Source organism: Argentina anserina, chromosome 3 (genome assembly GCF_933775445.1).
Source record: "Argentina anserina chromosome 3, drPotAnse1.1, whole genome shotgun sequence".
Classification (NCBI taxonomy): domain Eukaryota; kingdom Viridiplantae; phylum Streptophyta; class Magnoliopsida; order Rosales; family Rosaceae; genus Argentina; species Argentina anserina.
The window spans coordinates 33,748,344-33,765,389 of record NC_065874.1 but is presented as its reverse complement, the minus strand read 5'-3'; the positions used below and the strand labels follow the sequence as shown (position 1 = coordinate 33,765,389).

The 17,046-nt window shown below is 38.8% G+C and overlaps 2 protein-coding genes across 2 annotated transcripts in view; both read right to left on the bottom strand.

Moving 5' to 3' along the window:
- Nucleotides 1-17,046, bottom strand: part of LOC126789442 (beta-glucosidase 12-like) — a 38,903-nt gene that overhangs the window by 1,794 nt on the left and 20,063 nt on the right. The window contains exons 4-6 of the mRNA XM_050515596.1: nt 491-566; nt 248-325; nt 77-164 (exon numbers count right to left, since the gene is read on the bottom strand). Of these exons, the coding sequence (XP_050371553.1) occupies nt 77-164; nt 248-325; nt 491-551 (227 nt within the window). The 5' untranslated portion in view covers nt 552-566. The remainder of the gene's footprint in view (nt 1-76; nt 165-247; nt 326-490; nt 567-17,046) is intronic.
- Nucleotides 646-4,824, bottom strand: LOC126787556 (cyanogenic beta-glucosidase-like). Its single transcript, XM_050513417.1, has 3 exons — nt 4,660-4,824; nt 4,473-4,542; nt 646-764 (listed from the first exon to the last, which is right to left on the bottom strand). Exons 1-3 carry the CDS (start codon nt 4,822-4,824, stop codon nt 646-648), a joined length of 354 nt encoding a protein of 117 aa, XP_050369374.1.

Genomic DNA, 17,046 nt, shown 5'->3' with positions numbered 1-17,046 from the left:
TAGTTGTACTCTTTTCAATCGTAACTTCGTCGTAGAAAAATTATTAATATTTATGAAGTAGATCATAGTCACTTACACAATTTGAGGGCTTAAGAAGCCACCGTATGCATCTTCTAAAGCTTGGGGAAGATCCCAATGGAAGAGAGTGACAAAGGGTTTTAGACCTGCATTAATCAACAATTAGTATACAGAAATTGCATGCAAACCAATTCAAGTTTAGGTCGATCAGATTATAACTATTACGTACCATTGGCTAGAAGCTCGTTGATGAGGTTGTTATAATAAGTGATTCCTTCTTTATTCACACCCGCACTTAGCGTTCCATCTGATCAAGTTAATGAAAAAGAACAAAGAATGTTCGTATCATATATTGTAGTCAACAAAAACCGTTCCAATCAATTCAAAGGAATAACCGAATAACCAAAAGTCACGCTGGAATGTAATAGTAGTTGCAAAGAGGGTAGTGATGTAGTCGAGTTGATCTTCTTACTTGGTAATATTCTAGACCACGAGATGGAGAATCTGTAAGCATCAAAACCCATATCTTTCATGATGCCAACATCCTCCTATAAAACACAATTAATACAATTATCAGAAAATATTACTTACATCTCTTGGTTGCTAATTTTATTACATCCATATATCTCAGTCATAATATTTTAAAATAAATGATACGATCAAAATTTCCAAATTCATATAGAGTACCTTGTAGCGGTGATATGCATCAATAGCTACGTCTCCGGTGCTGCGGTCCTTTATCTTATCTGTTTATTTACATTAATTAACATGCACATACTTTAGCTTGAACATCATCAGTAATTAATGATGAGAAACAGAGACCAGTATATATGATGAATATATATGAAAATGATAGCTGTACAAATTCAGAGGTACGGTACTTATGTGTTATGTTTTTGACTTTTGTTGTTATCGTTAATTTGTTATTATTCAGGTGGTACTGTATCAACAAGTAAAGAAAGAGAGCGACATGCATATATGTGAAAGCTAGCCAATTAACGTAATTAAGCATGAAATTGTGAGTCTTATTTTGTTAATTCTTCAGGACGTACGTATTCCATTCTCAAAAGTTGAAATTGATAAACATGCTCAAATGTCGACAAAAAAGGCTTTTAGCTTGCAATTTGTAAATTTACAAAACCGTGTTATTGTCACCAACGATGAGAATGAGTAGACGTGAACATACATAAGCATGCTGCATGCCCTAACATTTCCAGTGTTATATGGGAGATGTTTAAACACGCATACTCTTCGTATATCAAATGCTCAATCATAAGTCAATATTGCTAGATGTTGTCAGAGCTGAGGAAAATGCTTGAACTTTCTAACAGAAATCAGTAAAATAATCACGAATTTTTTTACTTCACGTTAATTGCCCTATTTCACACTTCTACTTTTATCAGTACGTACTTGTTGTAATAATCTGATTTTTCGGAACGATTATTGGATTGTTTTTGAGTTTATAAATTTGTAAAATTCTTTTTAAACGAATTTTGTATGCTTCGCAAAGTGGTAAATCTAAAACAGAAACATTATCATAACGTTTATTTAGAAAAACGTTACGTTTCAGTGACGTGAATATCGACTTTTATTATGTCGCTCGTTTGCGAAAACTTCCTTCATGAAAGTTGTAGAGCTCGTCGATACGAGTTTGTGGACACTTAACGCGTCTTAATCGGATGTCGTACGTGAAAGTTATTAACGACGGAAGTAGTTTCCGATTTTGGAAACTAGTATAAAAATGACTTTTTTCTGATTAGGGTTTCCATTTTTGGAAATCCCTCTCTCTCTCCTCTCTCTCCGCCTCCCTTTCTTCTCTGTCCCCGAGTTCGTCCTCTCTCTCTCCGAAAGATCCTCACCGGTGATCTGCCCCTCCGACCGCCCGTGTCACACACCGCCAGTCTCAAGACCACCGCATGGCCCACCTCAACTACCCTGGAGCTCGCCGCGCCGTGCCTCGCCGCCGTGAAGCCGCATGAACGTCGCCAAGATTCTGCAATTTCTCCGCTGGCATCTCAAGCTCTCCGGCCACGATCCGACGGTCCAACAGTTCGATTGAGGTGAGGGTTAGCTTAATTAGATTATTGTGATGCTTGGTTGTTGATTTGTAGTTGTTTTGGTTTGGATTTGGACAAGATCGGAGATCGGAGGAGGAGGGTAGATACCGCCGCCTAGAGGTGGCGCGTTTGGGTGCGTGTGGTAGCCTAGGGGTGGTCTGAGACCGTAGGAGGGTGGAGGAGGAAGAGAGGAAGGATTTTGGGGCGGCGGTGGCGTGCTATGCGCCGGCCTTAGGCTCGGCGCGTGTACCCCACGCGCCGCCACGTGCGGCGGCGCGTGAAAAATGTTTTCGAAACAGTAAATTTGTAAAATTTATTTTTTCGTAAAGTAAATGTAAAAGAGATTTACGTGCGGTAAATGTAAATTTTATTTATATATGGTAAATGTAAATGTAAATTACCTTCAGTAAATGTAAAAGTAATTTCGGAAGGGTAAATCGGTATTTATTATTTACTGAGACAGTATTTACATTTAAATGGTATGCATACGTACAGAAATACGTAAATAGTATGTACACGTACAGAAATACGTAATTGATGTGTATTTGTACATAAATACGTGAATAGTAAATGCATGAACAGTACTTTCGTAAACAAGAAATTGTTGAACAATAACATATTATTACTGTTTCGGCATTTAAAGTTTGCGTAACGAATCTAAATTCTTTTCTTATCTTTTCAAGGTGATCGATAATTTAAGGAAAGAAATTACTGTCGGAATTGTGGAATTACGCTCGAGCTTATAAGGTGAGTAAAATCTCACATTTACGAATCTACCCTTGCGGAGATTCAAGATTATGCAGAATTTTAAAGAATAAAATATAACATGTATATGATATAATAGAATATATATATTTGTATAAATGGTAAATATGTACATATATATATAGTTTGCTATGTTATATACTGTTATAATTTCGTTGTGAATATGTCATTTTGATGATGAGTTTTATATATCGAGCATGTGATTTGATTTGTACAATATGACATGATGATTATTGTACGTGGTTTTAACATCGAGTGTTGTTAAAACGAGTTTTGTCTTCGGACGTGATTTATGTCTTCGGACAAGTTTTTGTCTTCGGACGTGATTGATGTCTTCGGACGAGTTTTATCTTCGGACGTGATTTATGTCTTCGGACGAGTTTTTTGTCTTCGGACGTGATTCATGTCTTCGGACGAGTTTTGTCTTCGGACGTGTCTATGTCTTCGTACGTGTTTGGCATGTCGGAACCTAGCCTTTGGCCGGGCGAAAGTTACGATACAGTTAGAGCTCTAGTCTGTCTGCCGGGGTACTGCATATGAGGTAACATATGGATTATCGGCTTATGAGTATCCATATATTTTAGTATTGGATGACAGATGGTTGTCCAATATCGGCGGTGTACTACGTGAGGGGTAACAGAGGTGTACCAGCGCTCATTAGTACCCGTATTATAAATACATTTGGGTAAACAGAAGGGTCGCCCAATTCTCATGAGTACATATATTTTCAGATTATTAGACAACCAGATGGGCCATCTAATGAGTCATGAGTGCATTTATATTTGCTGATTTGTGGATTTTCGTATATATTGATATGCGAGTTTTATTTTATTTTTACTTATACGAGCTGTAAAGCTTACCGGGTTTGTGTTTACAATCCCGGTGCACCAATTCGATGGTGTGGGGGATAACTTCGCAGTTGTGGATTAGCGGAAGCCGACAGACCGCTCAGAGGACTCGAAGTTATTTATTTCCATCTTGTGGTGAGGATTTTGTGTGGTTTTTTTTGTGAGGATTTTGTGAGGATTATACATTTCCATTTTTTATAATGTCAAATTATAAATTTGGTTTGTAATAATCGGTTGACTGAGTTGTATTTTGAACTCAGAGATGATCCGCTGTGGCATTTAAAATTGTTTTGATTCATTGAGATTGTTTTAATGTTTTTCATGACTTCGAAATTTGAGTTTTATGCTCAAAATTTTGTGGTTGTAACACTTGTACTCATTAATTAACTCAATTAGTTTGTATTTTTTTTTTGAAGTTCAATTAGTTTGTATCTAATTTCGAACAATTTAGTCCAACTCCCTCTTATGATGAGGCTTCATAACGTGCCATCCTTGACATGCAAAATTGTATATATCATAATAGTATATTATACGTTTTAGGCGCACTTAACCCAAACTTATTATAGATTTTATGTAGGCCAAAAAATTAGAGATACTCTCGTGATAAAACAGAAAAGTATCGACTAGCGAACATGCATTTCAATAGATTTCTCCTATTCTTATCGATAATAAGCCATGTTCATGAGTTCATCAATCTCTCAAAAACACGTAGCCATATATATAATATTAAGTGACATGCAGAAACAGACCACAAATGAAAAATTACGGGAAAAGTGGAATAGACCTGGATATATGTGAGTGTATGTGTCCCATATGCTTGGTCCTCTTCCATCTTCTTTTGCAGCACCTTCATACTAAAAGTCATGCAACACCAAATTATGAAAATGCACAAGTATATATTTATATGTATTTAAGTTTTGAGCATGCTACAGTGACATCTTCCGTACAAAACTCCAGCTAGAGGTACGTACCTGGTAAGCCGAAGAAGCTGTCCCGAATATAAAACCTGCCGGAAAGGTGCTCCGGTTGATGGAAGTAACATCGTAATGGCTTAGGGAGGTACCTATAGTACTAGTTGCCAAAGCTAAGCTAAATACAAGTAGAATTACAAAGAGGAGAGTGCGTTGAAGTGCCATAACTGGTCAACTATATATTCTGGCTATGTACTCGATCCTTTATATAGATTATAGAGCGGAAACTTGACATTAGAGATAAACATGTGAGATAGGGTCCATGACTATCACTATCACTATCACATTTTTCATTTTAAAGGCATTGTACGTTTTAAGATAAACTCTGCATATGCCGGAGGTCAAATGATTTAATTTAAAACAAGAACGTACAAGTAAACAGTGGGTAATGTTTACAATAACCATGCATCCAGTATTAATTAGCTTAATTAATAAGATCTTTTCAGCTACAATATATACTTATTAACTAGTATTCTAATACATACACATACATATGCGTACAGTACGCTTATAATGATCTTATAATCTAATATATTGATCCCCGTACGTACGTACATATACAGTACTAATTAAGAGATGCATGCATAGTAATGCAGTGACACGGAGATTATTTGGTGGGACTCGATTAAGTATCTTTCCAGCCTTGGGCAAGGCTGTTGAATGAAATTTCAGTTGACCAAAAAAAAAAATACGTACGTCTTATCAATTTGGTCCAAATATTGGAAGTTACTGGGCAACGTTAGCTGATCGAACAGATCATGATATGCGTGATCGACTAGGACTTCACAAGTTTACGTGATCGCAAACTTAATTGATCGACCGAATTCAATTAATATTCGGACTATATATACATGCTGTAGGGGCAAAGTAGGTTGGTGCGCGTTCTTAGACGAACAAGAAACAAGAAATAGCGTCCATTAATTTTAGTTCCTTAAGTAGGTTGGTGCGCGTTCTTAGACGATCTTTATAAACTTGCGGAGAGAACTGCCTGCATTTTTTGATAAACCAAATTGAAAGGTCATCAATTCAATGTTTATCTTCTGAGATTTCTGTATCTGATATCGATTTTGTTAGATCGAAACTCACATCCATGCATATGGATTCATTTCGTGCAGCAACTTTTCACAGTAAACGTGTTTAATGAATTTATTTGGTTGACCTAGCTCGTGTATATTCATGCACCACGTATCTATGATCGAGTGGTCAAATTGAATGGTTAGACAAGAAGAAATCATGAAATTGAAGTATTTTGGGAATTGGGATTATCTAACTAGCTACTTGAGTGTATTACCCGTAATGTTTGGGACTAATCCAATCCATATTAGAACTCTTACCAATCAAAAGAGAGAAAAAGAAAACAAACAAAAAAACTTGAGGAGACTTGAAAGATGAAATGTGAGATTTTAACTTTGTACGTGTGTGCCAATACAAGCTGAGATCCAAGTGCATGTTCTTTTGGAATTCGCTTTCCTTTCCTTTCTGAAAGGCTATGAGGTTATTATTAATTCCAGGTGTGTATCATCCACTCGCTCCGACCAATTATAGAGTGCTATTCCGATTCTTATTATTAGTTGTAACCAATTTAGAGTGAAGGTTCTTGTTCTCCATGCCACATTTCCACTTTATATATGTTTTTTCCCTTTATTTCTCTTCTTTCTTAAAGGAGTTACGTTCTCCCATTCTCAGTCTCAATGGGAGATTTCCTTTTAATTGTATTATCTCATTCTCCTTCAAATATGTTACCCTCGATCTTTTTTGAAGCGAATTGGTGTATTAGTTATTCTTGCATGTTATATCATATGGAATGTCGTGTTTCCGGGATGAGATCGATGCCGTTGTCGTATGTCATAGATCTTATCCAGTTATGAAAATGATCGATGTGCATTACTAACTTGAACCACCGGTGTTTCTCGCTCTGACTAAATTAAGTTCACACTTATTTGGGTAATGGGGAGAAAATGGACCAAATAATTTGAATCTAACTTATTGTTCTGTAGAGAAATGGGGAGAAGTGAATGTGTGGATTGGAATATGAGACAGCGCCTGAAAATGTAAATACATAATGGAAGAATGCATGCGTATCAAACCGAGCAAATGAATGATATATGATGAAATTGTGAGTATGCAGTTAAGGTCACTAATTAATTCATTGCTGCCCTTTTGCTGAAGTGTTATTTGTAATTAGGATAAAATTTTATTCCCACACATAAAAATTCCTCGTACGTTACCTTATTGATCAAGGAAGAATGGAAAGATGCAAATTACAAGTTATATATCCATAGCCAACATATTTAGTTTTTCTTCAGGAAACCTTTGAACCAGTGTGCAGATAGTTTTGGATACCTTTTCTGTCCATTTTTGTAATCTACGTAGTTAATACCAAATCGGACGGTGTAACCAGAATTCCATTCAAAATTGTCAAGCAATGACCATGCAAAGTATTCCTTCACATTCACACCATCTGAAAAAAAGAAGAACTGTCAGTGAAATGATTGATCTAGTATGACATAACCGCCCCCATTAGAGGAAATCGTCAACATTGGAGCTGTGGTCAAACTGATTTTTAGTTTGTTAAATGCCTCCTCACATGCTTCTGTCCACACAAACGGGGCATCTTTCTTGCTTAACTTGGTCAATGACGATGCAATACTAGAAAACCCTTCAATAAACCTCATGTAATAACCTGCCAAACCAAGAAAACTACGAATCTCTGTAGGGTTGGACGACTCCAACTCTTTACTGCCTCCATTTTTTACGGGTCCACTAGTACTCTATCTTTTGAGACGACATGACCGAGAAACTTGACCTCTTCTTTCCAGAACTCACACTTCTCGAGTTTGGCGTACAATTTTGCTTCCTTCAAGGTCTGCAACACCGTTCTCAGATGCACCACATGCTCTTCTTGTGACTTTGAGTATATCAGAATGTCATCCACAAACACCATAACAAACTCATCCAAGTATGGGCTAAAGACTTGGTTCATCAAACTCATAAAGACAGCTGGTGCATTTGTTAGACCAAAGGGCATGACCACAAACTCATAGTGTCCATACCGGGTCCTGAAGGCTGTCTTCGATATATCTTCTTCCTTCACCATGAGTTGATGGTAACCGGATCTCAAATCAATCTTAGAGAACACCACAGCTCTTTTAAGCTGATCAAACAAATCATCGATCCTAGGCAAGGGGTACCTATTCTTGATAGTCACCTTGTTCAGTTCCCTGTAGTCCACACATAACCGCAGAGAACCATCTTTCTTTTTCAGAAACAGAACCGGTGCTCCCCAAGGTGAAACGCTAGGTCTAATGAACCCTTGGTCCAATAGTTCATCGATCTGCACCTTCAACTCTTTAAGTTCATTTTGTCTCATTCTATAAGGCGCCTTTGACACAAGAGCCATACCATGTACCACATCAATGCAGAAATCTATGACTCTTCGAGGAGGTAACCCTGGTATCTCTTGGAACACCTCACTATACTCAGTAGGGCTGGGCAAAAAGCCCGAAAAAGAAAAAAAACCCGGACCGGACCGCCGGGCCCGTCCGGACGGGCCGGGTTTTTTGCCGGGCTCATATGTTGTCATGTGATAAACGGGCCGGGCTTTGTTATGTCTGGGCCGGTCCCGGGCCTTCAAATCTTTAAACAAAAAAAACCCGGAAACCCGGGACATTAAGTGTTATTATGTAATTGGTTTTCGTAAGTGATCCTAAACTTATAGAATAGATACAATGACACTGGAACATAACCAAATAACCTTAAACTTAACTAATTCCAATCCCATAATTCTCATTGTCGTCGCCTCGCACTGCCGATTCGCCGCCAACTAGCCAAAAATAGAGTTAGGCCCGGAAAACCGGGCGGGCTCGGCCCGGATATTACCGGTCCGAGTTTTACCCGGGCCCTGCAATTAATTGACCCGGGCCGGGTTTTTCCCGGGCCCTGTTTTTTTTAGAAAAAAACCCGGCCCGTCACACTACAACCGGGCCGGGCCCGGGCCCTGAAAAAAATTGCCCGGGCCGGGCCCGTGCCCAGCCCTAATACTCAGATACTACAATGTCTGCAATAATTATTTCCTGATCTACTGATTCTACATGTGCCAAAACTCATGTTCTCATGGCATTATCTAACTTGAGGCAACGATAACGAAACACTAGTTCCCCGGGTCTATGAAAGAACACCACCATGTCAAAACAATTAATCACCGCGTGCTGCGGCCTCAACCAATCAATTCCTATGATCACATCTTAAGTGTGGTCCGGAATCACAATCAAAGAAGCAGAGAACTCTCTACTTCCAATCACAATAGGACAAGCCTTGCAGATTGTCTCCAATTCGAGGGACACTCCAAGGGGTGAAGTGACACATAAAGAGTTTCCAAGAAGTATATGAATTTGTCCTAGCATCTCCACTACCGAACTAGCAATAAATGAATGTGATGCTCCAGTATCAAATAGTACTCTAGCAAGGTAGTCAAAAATAGATAATGTACCTTTCACTCATGTGTCTCGCTGGCCCACTGCAAACACCCTAGCTTGGCCCGCTAGCAACTGTCTCTGCTGATGTTCATGTCCACCCTGACGGGGCCGGGTACAGTCTCTAGCCATATGTCTCACTTGCCCACACCTATAGCAGCCTGTTCTCGTTGGTTTTGTACATGTCGTGGCGTAGTGCCCAATTTCGTTACAAACGAAACACCTCACTGATGCCAGAGGTCTAACAGGTGCAGTCCTAACAGATGGAGATGCTGCCTTAGCCGGAATCTGATAATAGGGTCTTGGCCTCTTCTAAGATCCACCCTTCGCCCCTGAGGGCCCCCTGCCTGAACTGATTGCCTTGCTTTTTCCTCTAGTATCTCTATCTCTCACCTCTCCTCAGCGAGTCTTATCTGCCTGTTTCAAATTCATGGCACTCTCATACATCAACTCCTTGGTAGACAGACAAAGTGCTGATATGATGGTCTTGTATTCTTGTTTAAACCCCCGTAGAAACTTCTGAGCTGAGGAGGTTACACCCATTAGCCTGACATACCGGTACAACTGTGCAAAACGAGCCTCGTACTCTCTGACAGTCATATCTTCCTGTGCTAGCTCAAGGAACTCAAGCTCTAAATTCTCCTGTACTTAGCTGGAAAGTACTTCTCTCGGAAGAGTGCCGTGAAACCATCTCAGGTCAAGGTGGACACATCTACCATCCGCCTCGTACTCTTCCACCAATCTAGTGCATCATCTTTCAGAAAGAATGTGGCTATCATCCTCTTCTCTATCTCACAGCACTCCATCATCTCAAAGTAGGTTTCCAAGCTTCCATGAAATGATGATCTAACTGACCACTGATGTCCTTGATCAGTTTTAGCACACGACCATCGTCTCTAACGACAGCAACGAGATCAACCTATTCTTCCTGTGGTGCCGCCTCCTCATAAAGGTTCTCCATATTGCAGACTCGGCCTGCAGCCCTGCCTCGGCCTCGACCTCTCGCCCGTCTTCGGCCCTATGCACGGCCCTTCTCCAAATTCATCACCTTGAAACATTTAAACACTTAGTCAATACATGTGAAGTCTTGAATCTGAAAAAAAATAGATCCAACATATATTAACATGAAATTTCAGAAGAAGGTGAATCATCGAAGTATCACCACGATACTCACTAAAGGACCAAACCTTAAGGTGTGGCTCCTAACATTCTCGCGTACCTGGCGACATATCAATACCGAAGAGCATGTGATGGGGGCCCGCTGCAGTCGGTTCATCGCTCTTGGATGATATTGATAATCGCCAAATACGCACTTAGGCTCTGATATCAACTGTCATAACTTCGAAATTTGAGTTTCAATACTCGAAATTTTGGGGTTGTGACAAATTCAATCCATATTAGAACTCTTACCAATCAAAAGAGAGAATGTGACGACCCCAAAATTTCGAGCATAAAATCTCAAATTTCGAAGTCATGAAAACACTAAAACAATCTCAATGAATCGAAATCATTTTAAATGCCACAGCGGATCATTACTGAGTTCACAATACAACTCAGACAAACCAATTATTACAAACCAAATTTATAATTCAACGTTACATCAAATGGAAATGTAATAATCCTCACAAATTCTCACAAAAATCCACAAATAAATCCTCATCACAAGCTGGAAATAAATAACTTCAAGTCCTCTGAGCGGTCCGTCACTTTCCGCTAATCCACACATGCGGAGTTATTGCCTACACCATCGTATTGGTGCATCGGGATTGTAAACACAAACCCGGTAAGCTTTACAGCTCGTATGAGTAAAACATAAATAAAACTCGTATATCACCATATACAAAAATCCACAAAAACATCAATTATAAATGCACTCATGAGTCAATGGACGGCCCATCTGGTTGTCCATAAAAAAATAAAATGAAAGTGCTCATGAGAAATTGGGCAACCCCTCTCATTACCCAAATGCATTTATAACACGGGTACTCATGAGCGCCGGTACACCTCCGTTACCCCTCATGTAGTACACCGCCGACATTGGGCAACCTCCTGCCACCCAACGTCCAAAAATATGAGTACTCAAGAGCCGATAACCCATCCGTTACCTCACATGCAGTACTCCGGCAGACAGACTAGAGCTCTAACTGTATCGTAACTTTCGCCCGGCCAAATGCTAGGTTCCGACATGCCAAACACGTCCGAAGACTGGTCCGAAGACATAAACACGTCCGAAGACAAAAACTCGTCCGAAGACAAAACATTTTAACAAACTCCATGTTAAAACCACATACAAAAATCATCGCCTCATATTGTACAATTAAATCGACATGCTCAATATATAATCTCATCATCAAAATGACATATATTCACAACGAAATCATGATAATAAATTATATAGCAAACTATATATATGTATTTATTTACCATTAATGCGAATATATATATATTCCACTATATTAAATACATGTCATATTTCACTCTTTAAACTTTTGCATAATCTTGAATCACAGCAATGGTAGATTCGTAATTAAGTGAGATTTTACTCACCTTATTAACTCGAGCTTAATTCAATAATTTCCGAAGGTAATTCATTTCCTTAAATTATCGATCACCTTGAAAAGATAAGAAAAGAATTTAGATTCGTTACGCAAACTTTAAATGCCGAAACAGTAATTTCTGGTTTACGAAAGTACTGTTCACGGAGTACTATTCACGTATTTATGTACAAATACACATCAATTACGTATTTATGTACGAGTACATACTATTTGCGTATTTCTGTACATATGCATACTATTCAAATGTAAATACTATCTCAGTAAATAATAATTACTGATTTACCCTTCAGAAATTACTTTTTACATTTACTGAAAGTAATTTACATTTATATTTACTGTACGTAAAATAAATTTACATTTTCCGTACGTAAATCACCTTTTTACATTTACTACACGTAAAATAAATTACAAATTTCACTCGCCACCGTACGTGGCGGCGCGTGGGATACACGCGCCACTCACTGTGGCAGCGAGTGGGGCACACGCGCCGAGCCTATGGCCGGCGCGTAGCACGCCACCGCCGCCCCATTTCTCCCCCTCTCCTTCTCCTTTACCCCTTCACGGCCCAAGGCCACCTCTAGACCACCTCAAGCACTCACACGCGCCGTTAAGGCTCCGATCCTCCTCCAAAATCACTCCATTTCAAACCCAAAATCATCAACAACAATCACACAACCAATTTAAATCAAATTCTCACCTAATCAACGTCTTGGAAGCACCGGAGCTCGTCGGACCGTCAATGCTCGATTCGTGGTGAGGAGCGGCGCGGCGTTGAGTTTCCCCTCCGATTGTAGGTGGTACTGAGGTTGAAGAGCGGCGGAGATGCACCTGCCTTGAACCCTAGCTCGATCGGAGGAAGCTTGGGCGGTGGCAGTTCGTTGCAGGAGCTCGGCGTAGCTTCCCAGTGACGAAGGAGGTCGCGTCTTGCCTAGGAGGGGGAGGGGTTGTGCTCGCGATGGCTTAGAGAGTGGTGGTGTGAGACACGGAGGCCGGAGCTGCCAAATCGCAGCGGAGATTTTGAGAGAGAGAGAGAGAGAGAGAGAGAGAGGGCTCGGGGAGGGTGAGAGAGAACGAGGGAGGCGCGGGGGTGAGTGAAGAAGTGGGTTTCCGAAAATGGAAACCCTAATTCACAAAGTTTCCTTTTATACCCCCCTCTAAAATCGGAAACTAACTTCCGTCGTTAATAACTTTCACGTCCGACGTCCGATTCGAACACATGACATGTCCACGAACTCGTATCGACGAGCTCTACAACTTTCGTGAAGGAAGTTTTCACAACCGAGCGACGGAATAAAAATCGATTCTCACGTCGCGGAAAACGTAACGTTTTTCTAAATAAACGTTCCGAGAACGTTTCCGTTCTTATTTCGAAATGTCGCAAAAAACTAAATTTCATTTTAAATAAATTTCACAACTTTATAGAAACTAAATCAACCAAACATCTTTATTAAAAAGTCGGGTTATTACAGAGAAAAAGAAAACAAACAAAAAAACTTGAGGAGACTTGAAAGATGAAATGTGAGATTTTAACTTTGTACGTGTGTGCCAATACAAGCTGAGATCCAAGTGCATGTTCTTTTGGAATTCGCTTTCCTTTTCTTTCTGAAAGGCTATGAGGTTATTATTAATTCCAGGTGTGTATCATCCACTCGCTCCGACCAATTATAGAGTGCTATTCCGATTCTTATTATTAGTTGTAACTCACAAATGGCTTTTTATACCTGCTCTCTAAGAATTTATGAGTAATACCAATAAAAATTTGTAATATATTCTTTGTTGTTGTTTCATACATTTGATGTTGTTAATAAGATTGTAAGTTTAAATTGTATATGACCATTGCGGAGGAGTTCATTGATGAGATTGTTGTAGTATTTGAGTCATTCCTTGTTCACTCCCCCACTTAGCTTCCCATCTAACAATAAAAAAAAAAGAGAGGCCGAGTTAGAAATTTGAACTAACTGGGGCACAAATTTTTTTTAATCCAAAGTCAAACACTTTTCATAATGCTAATTCTTGTCGATCAAACTTTTGAAATGTGATATATATATAATTTTAAAGAAAACGAATAGCTATGATTAATTAGAAGAAATTAATGTAAGGTAGATTAAAAAGAATTTATTCTAAAAGTCTATTGAATCATTAAATTAACAAAAAAAAAGGTAGGGAAATAATCTTAGAGTTGTTTACAAATGATGACTGCTAGAAGAAAATGGTAAAGAATAAAATGTGTTAGAAGAAAATGCAAGGAATAGAAAGTGTGTTTCAAAGAAGGTAATGGGGTTCGAACTCAGGAAGTGAAGGAAATGTGTGATCCCTTAACAGCCTAAACACCACTGCTCCAAGTTGTTCATAATTCAGTTGATCAAACCTGAAAATATTTATACCTACTGGTGCACGGGACCTGATAGGTTCCTTAATGGCTCCGCCACTGATTAAGATGCTAATCAACAGACATAAATTTACAAATAATTCAATCAATATATAATTAATTAAGTAGGAACAGGTTAAGATATATATATATATATATATATTTATTGATTATACTCTCTCGACCATGAAGTTGGACCCGAATTTAACTTGGTTCATGGTGCAACTTGCTTGAATTTTTTTTTTAATGAAAATAAGCTGAAACTTTTCAAATATATGACCAACCAATTCAAACCAAACAATCGCTTCAAATTTAAAAAATTCAAACCAAACAAAATGAAGAAACACTACAAGCTCAAACCAGTCAATCCCAAACAAACACAACAAGCTACAATCTAGTCAAGAAAGACAACCCAAGCTGCCTGGTAATAATCTGTACTTCTAATATAATTAATCAACTTACTTGGTAACAATCTGGACCATGAGATAGAGAACCGATATGCATCCAACCCCAAGTTCTTCATGATCCCAACATCTTCCTAGAATCAAATATGACAAAAAGCATCATATATCATCGTGAGGACAATCGATCTCGGTCATGCATGCTTGTAGAAGCTATATATTTACTTGTGAATAACTGAATATTAAGGCATGAAGATCTAATCTTGAATTGACACCTCATCTATATACAAGTGGAAAGCTAGAACTCTACATTAGCTTAGTCTCAGTTTGATACTTATTTCATTTTTGAAAAAAGAAAGAAAGAACAAATGTCAACCTCAGAGCACTTAGCTTCAGTATTCAACTGCGGGACATATGTCAAATAATGGAATAAAAGAAATACATATAACACATTATGAAGCTCTATTGTGGGAGTAATACAAACTGACATTTTTCCTAACACATGAAATGTCTTACCATTAGCATTAGTAACATAGGATACTGGTAGAGAGGACAACATAGTAAAATAAAAAATTTCATAAGTCATATAATCTGAAGCACCAAAATCTATAATTCATGTATCAGAACCAACAAAACTAAAAATATTTAAAGTCATACTCATCTTATCACGACCATCTATTGATGTTGTGGGTGTTACTCTTCCTGTTGTATGATGATTTTGTCCGACTACTCCATAGATATTTGGTTCCTGAACCAACTGAATATATGTTTTTGTCTTAGGATGATAATTAGGCTTCTTAGGCCTAAGATGTGGATACAACTTCCAATAAGTTTCACAAGCATGGCCAATATCATGACAATAGGAGCAATGAGGACGGGACTGATTACCAAAGCCTAGTGATGGTCCTTGCCTATCAAGTGGAATATAACTGGTTTGTTGAAGGAGCGGTGCTGAACAGTAAGGCTAGAAATATCAACTTGTGTCTGATGAAGACTTTTCTGTTGAGACTCATCCTTACGGATATATGTGAAAATTGTGGTTAGGCTAAGAGGTTCGATCATTATGAGCAGCTCGCCCTTTGCATTGTTATACTTTACATCAAGACATCTCAAGAAACGGTGAACTCGCTCAAGATCCTTTTCTTTTTTATACCAAATAATATCCACCTAATTCTTGATCTTACAAGGACGTTTCATATCAATCTCAACCCAAATATTCTTCAGCTTGGTGAAATATTGTGCCTCCGGTTGTCCATTTTGTTGCATTGCTGAAGCTGTGCACATTAAGCCATGAACATGTATGAAATCTGATTCATTGGTATATAGGTCTTCCAATGTCTTCAATGTTGTTTGCGTAGTATCACATGCCTCCACTAGGTCAACTATATCCTCATTCATGGCTTTGTACAATACAAACATTACAAGACCATCATCTTCCCACTTAGTGTAGGTATCAACATCATCTTCACTGGGAGCCTTAATTACCCTAGTTTCATGTCTCATCTTGTGCATTCCTCTAAGATGAGCTGTCATCATTATCTTCCATTTACGGAAATTAGTTCCATTGAGTTTGGCCCCCCAAATGAACTACTTTCAAAATTCTTAATAGATACTTCAAATTTATGGACATCATTAACCAGAGAACTTTTTTCATATTTTCCATAACCCATTGTAAATCAAATGACAAATCAGTAGTTATGCATCGGAAACAAGAAAAGAAAACGTTATAACATGCCACTGGTGCACTCTCGTTGTCCATGTAACTGCACTACACTGCAATGGACTAGGTCAGGTCACAGTTGAGCGGGTCAGGTCAACGCTGAACAATTTGGGCCAAATATGAGCGGGTCGGACCAAATCTGAAGCAAGTTGGACAAATCTGTGGGGTAGGACCGATCTAGAGATGATGACGTCAACTTGGGCTGAGAACGCGGCAGCGCCGAGACCTAGAAACCGATCCAGTCGACGAGAGGAGCACCGAGGTTGCAGAGAGCCGAGATTGGGAAAAACAGAGCCGATCGGAGAGAGAAGTAGGTGCTAACGACGGGCCGGAACCGAATCGAGAGAGAACGCCGGAAAAGATGACGCCAATAGTGGTATATCCTCACAACTCAGAAGTCAACGCGGAGCCAACAGTGGTGCACCCTAACAACCCAAAAATCAACATGTTGCAACATTTCCACATCCCGAAAAAAAAAACCAATATGAAAAATACAAAAAGTTGAAAGGAAAGTCCCTTGAATCTTTGTCTGTTCTGATGCTAAGTCAAATATAATAAGATGAATTTCTAATATCTTATTCTTCTCATAATAGAAGCTATATATAGAGAACTACAAGAGTACAATTGACATACATGTCTACTCTACAATTGGTAAGTATTAAATTACAATATTCACATTTCTAATATTATACCATGACTCTCGCTAATATTCTATCCTCTCATCTTACGTGTACTTAATTTGTTAGATTTTCTGTATCTATTTGGGGTTACATATCAGAATCTGTCACTATGATCTCATATGCTTATTCCGGGTACCAATGTTGATGGTTCAAATTTATGTGCAAGTCACGTGCATTGAATTACAATA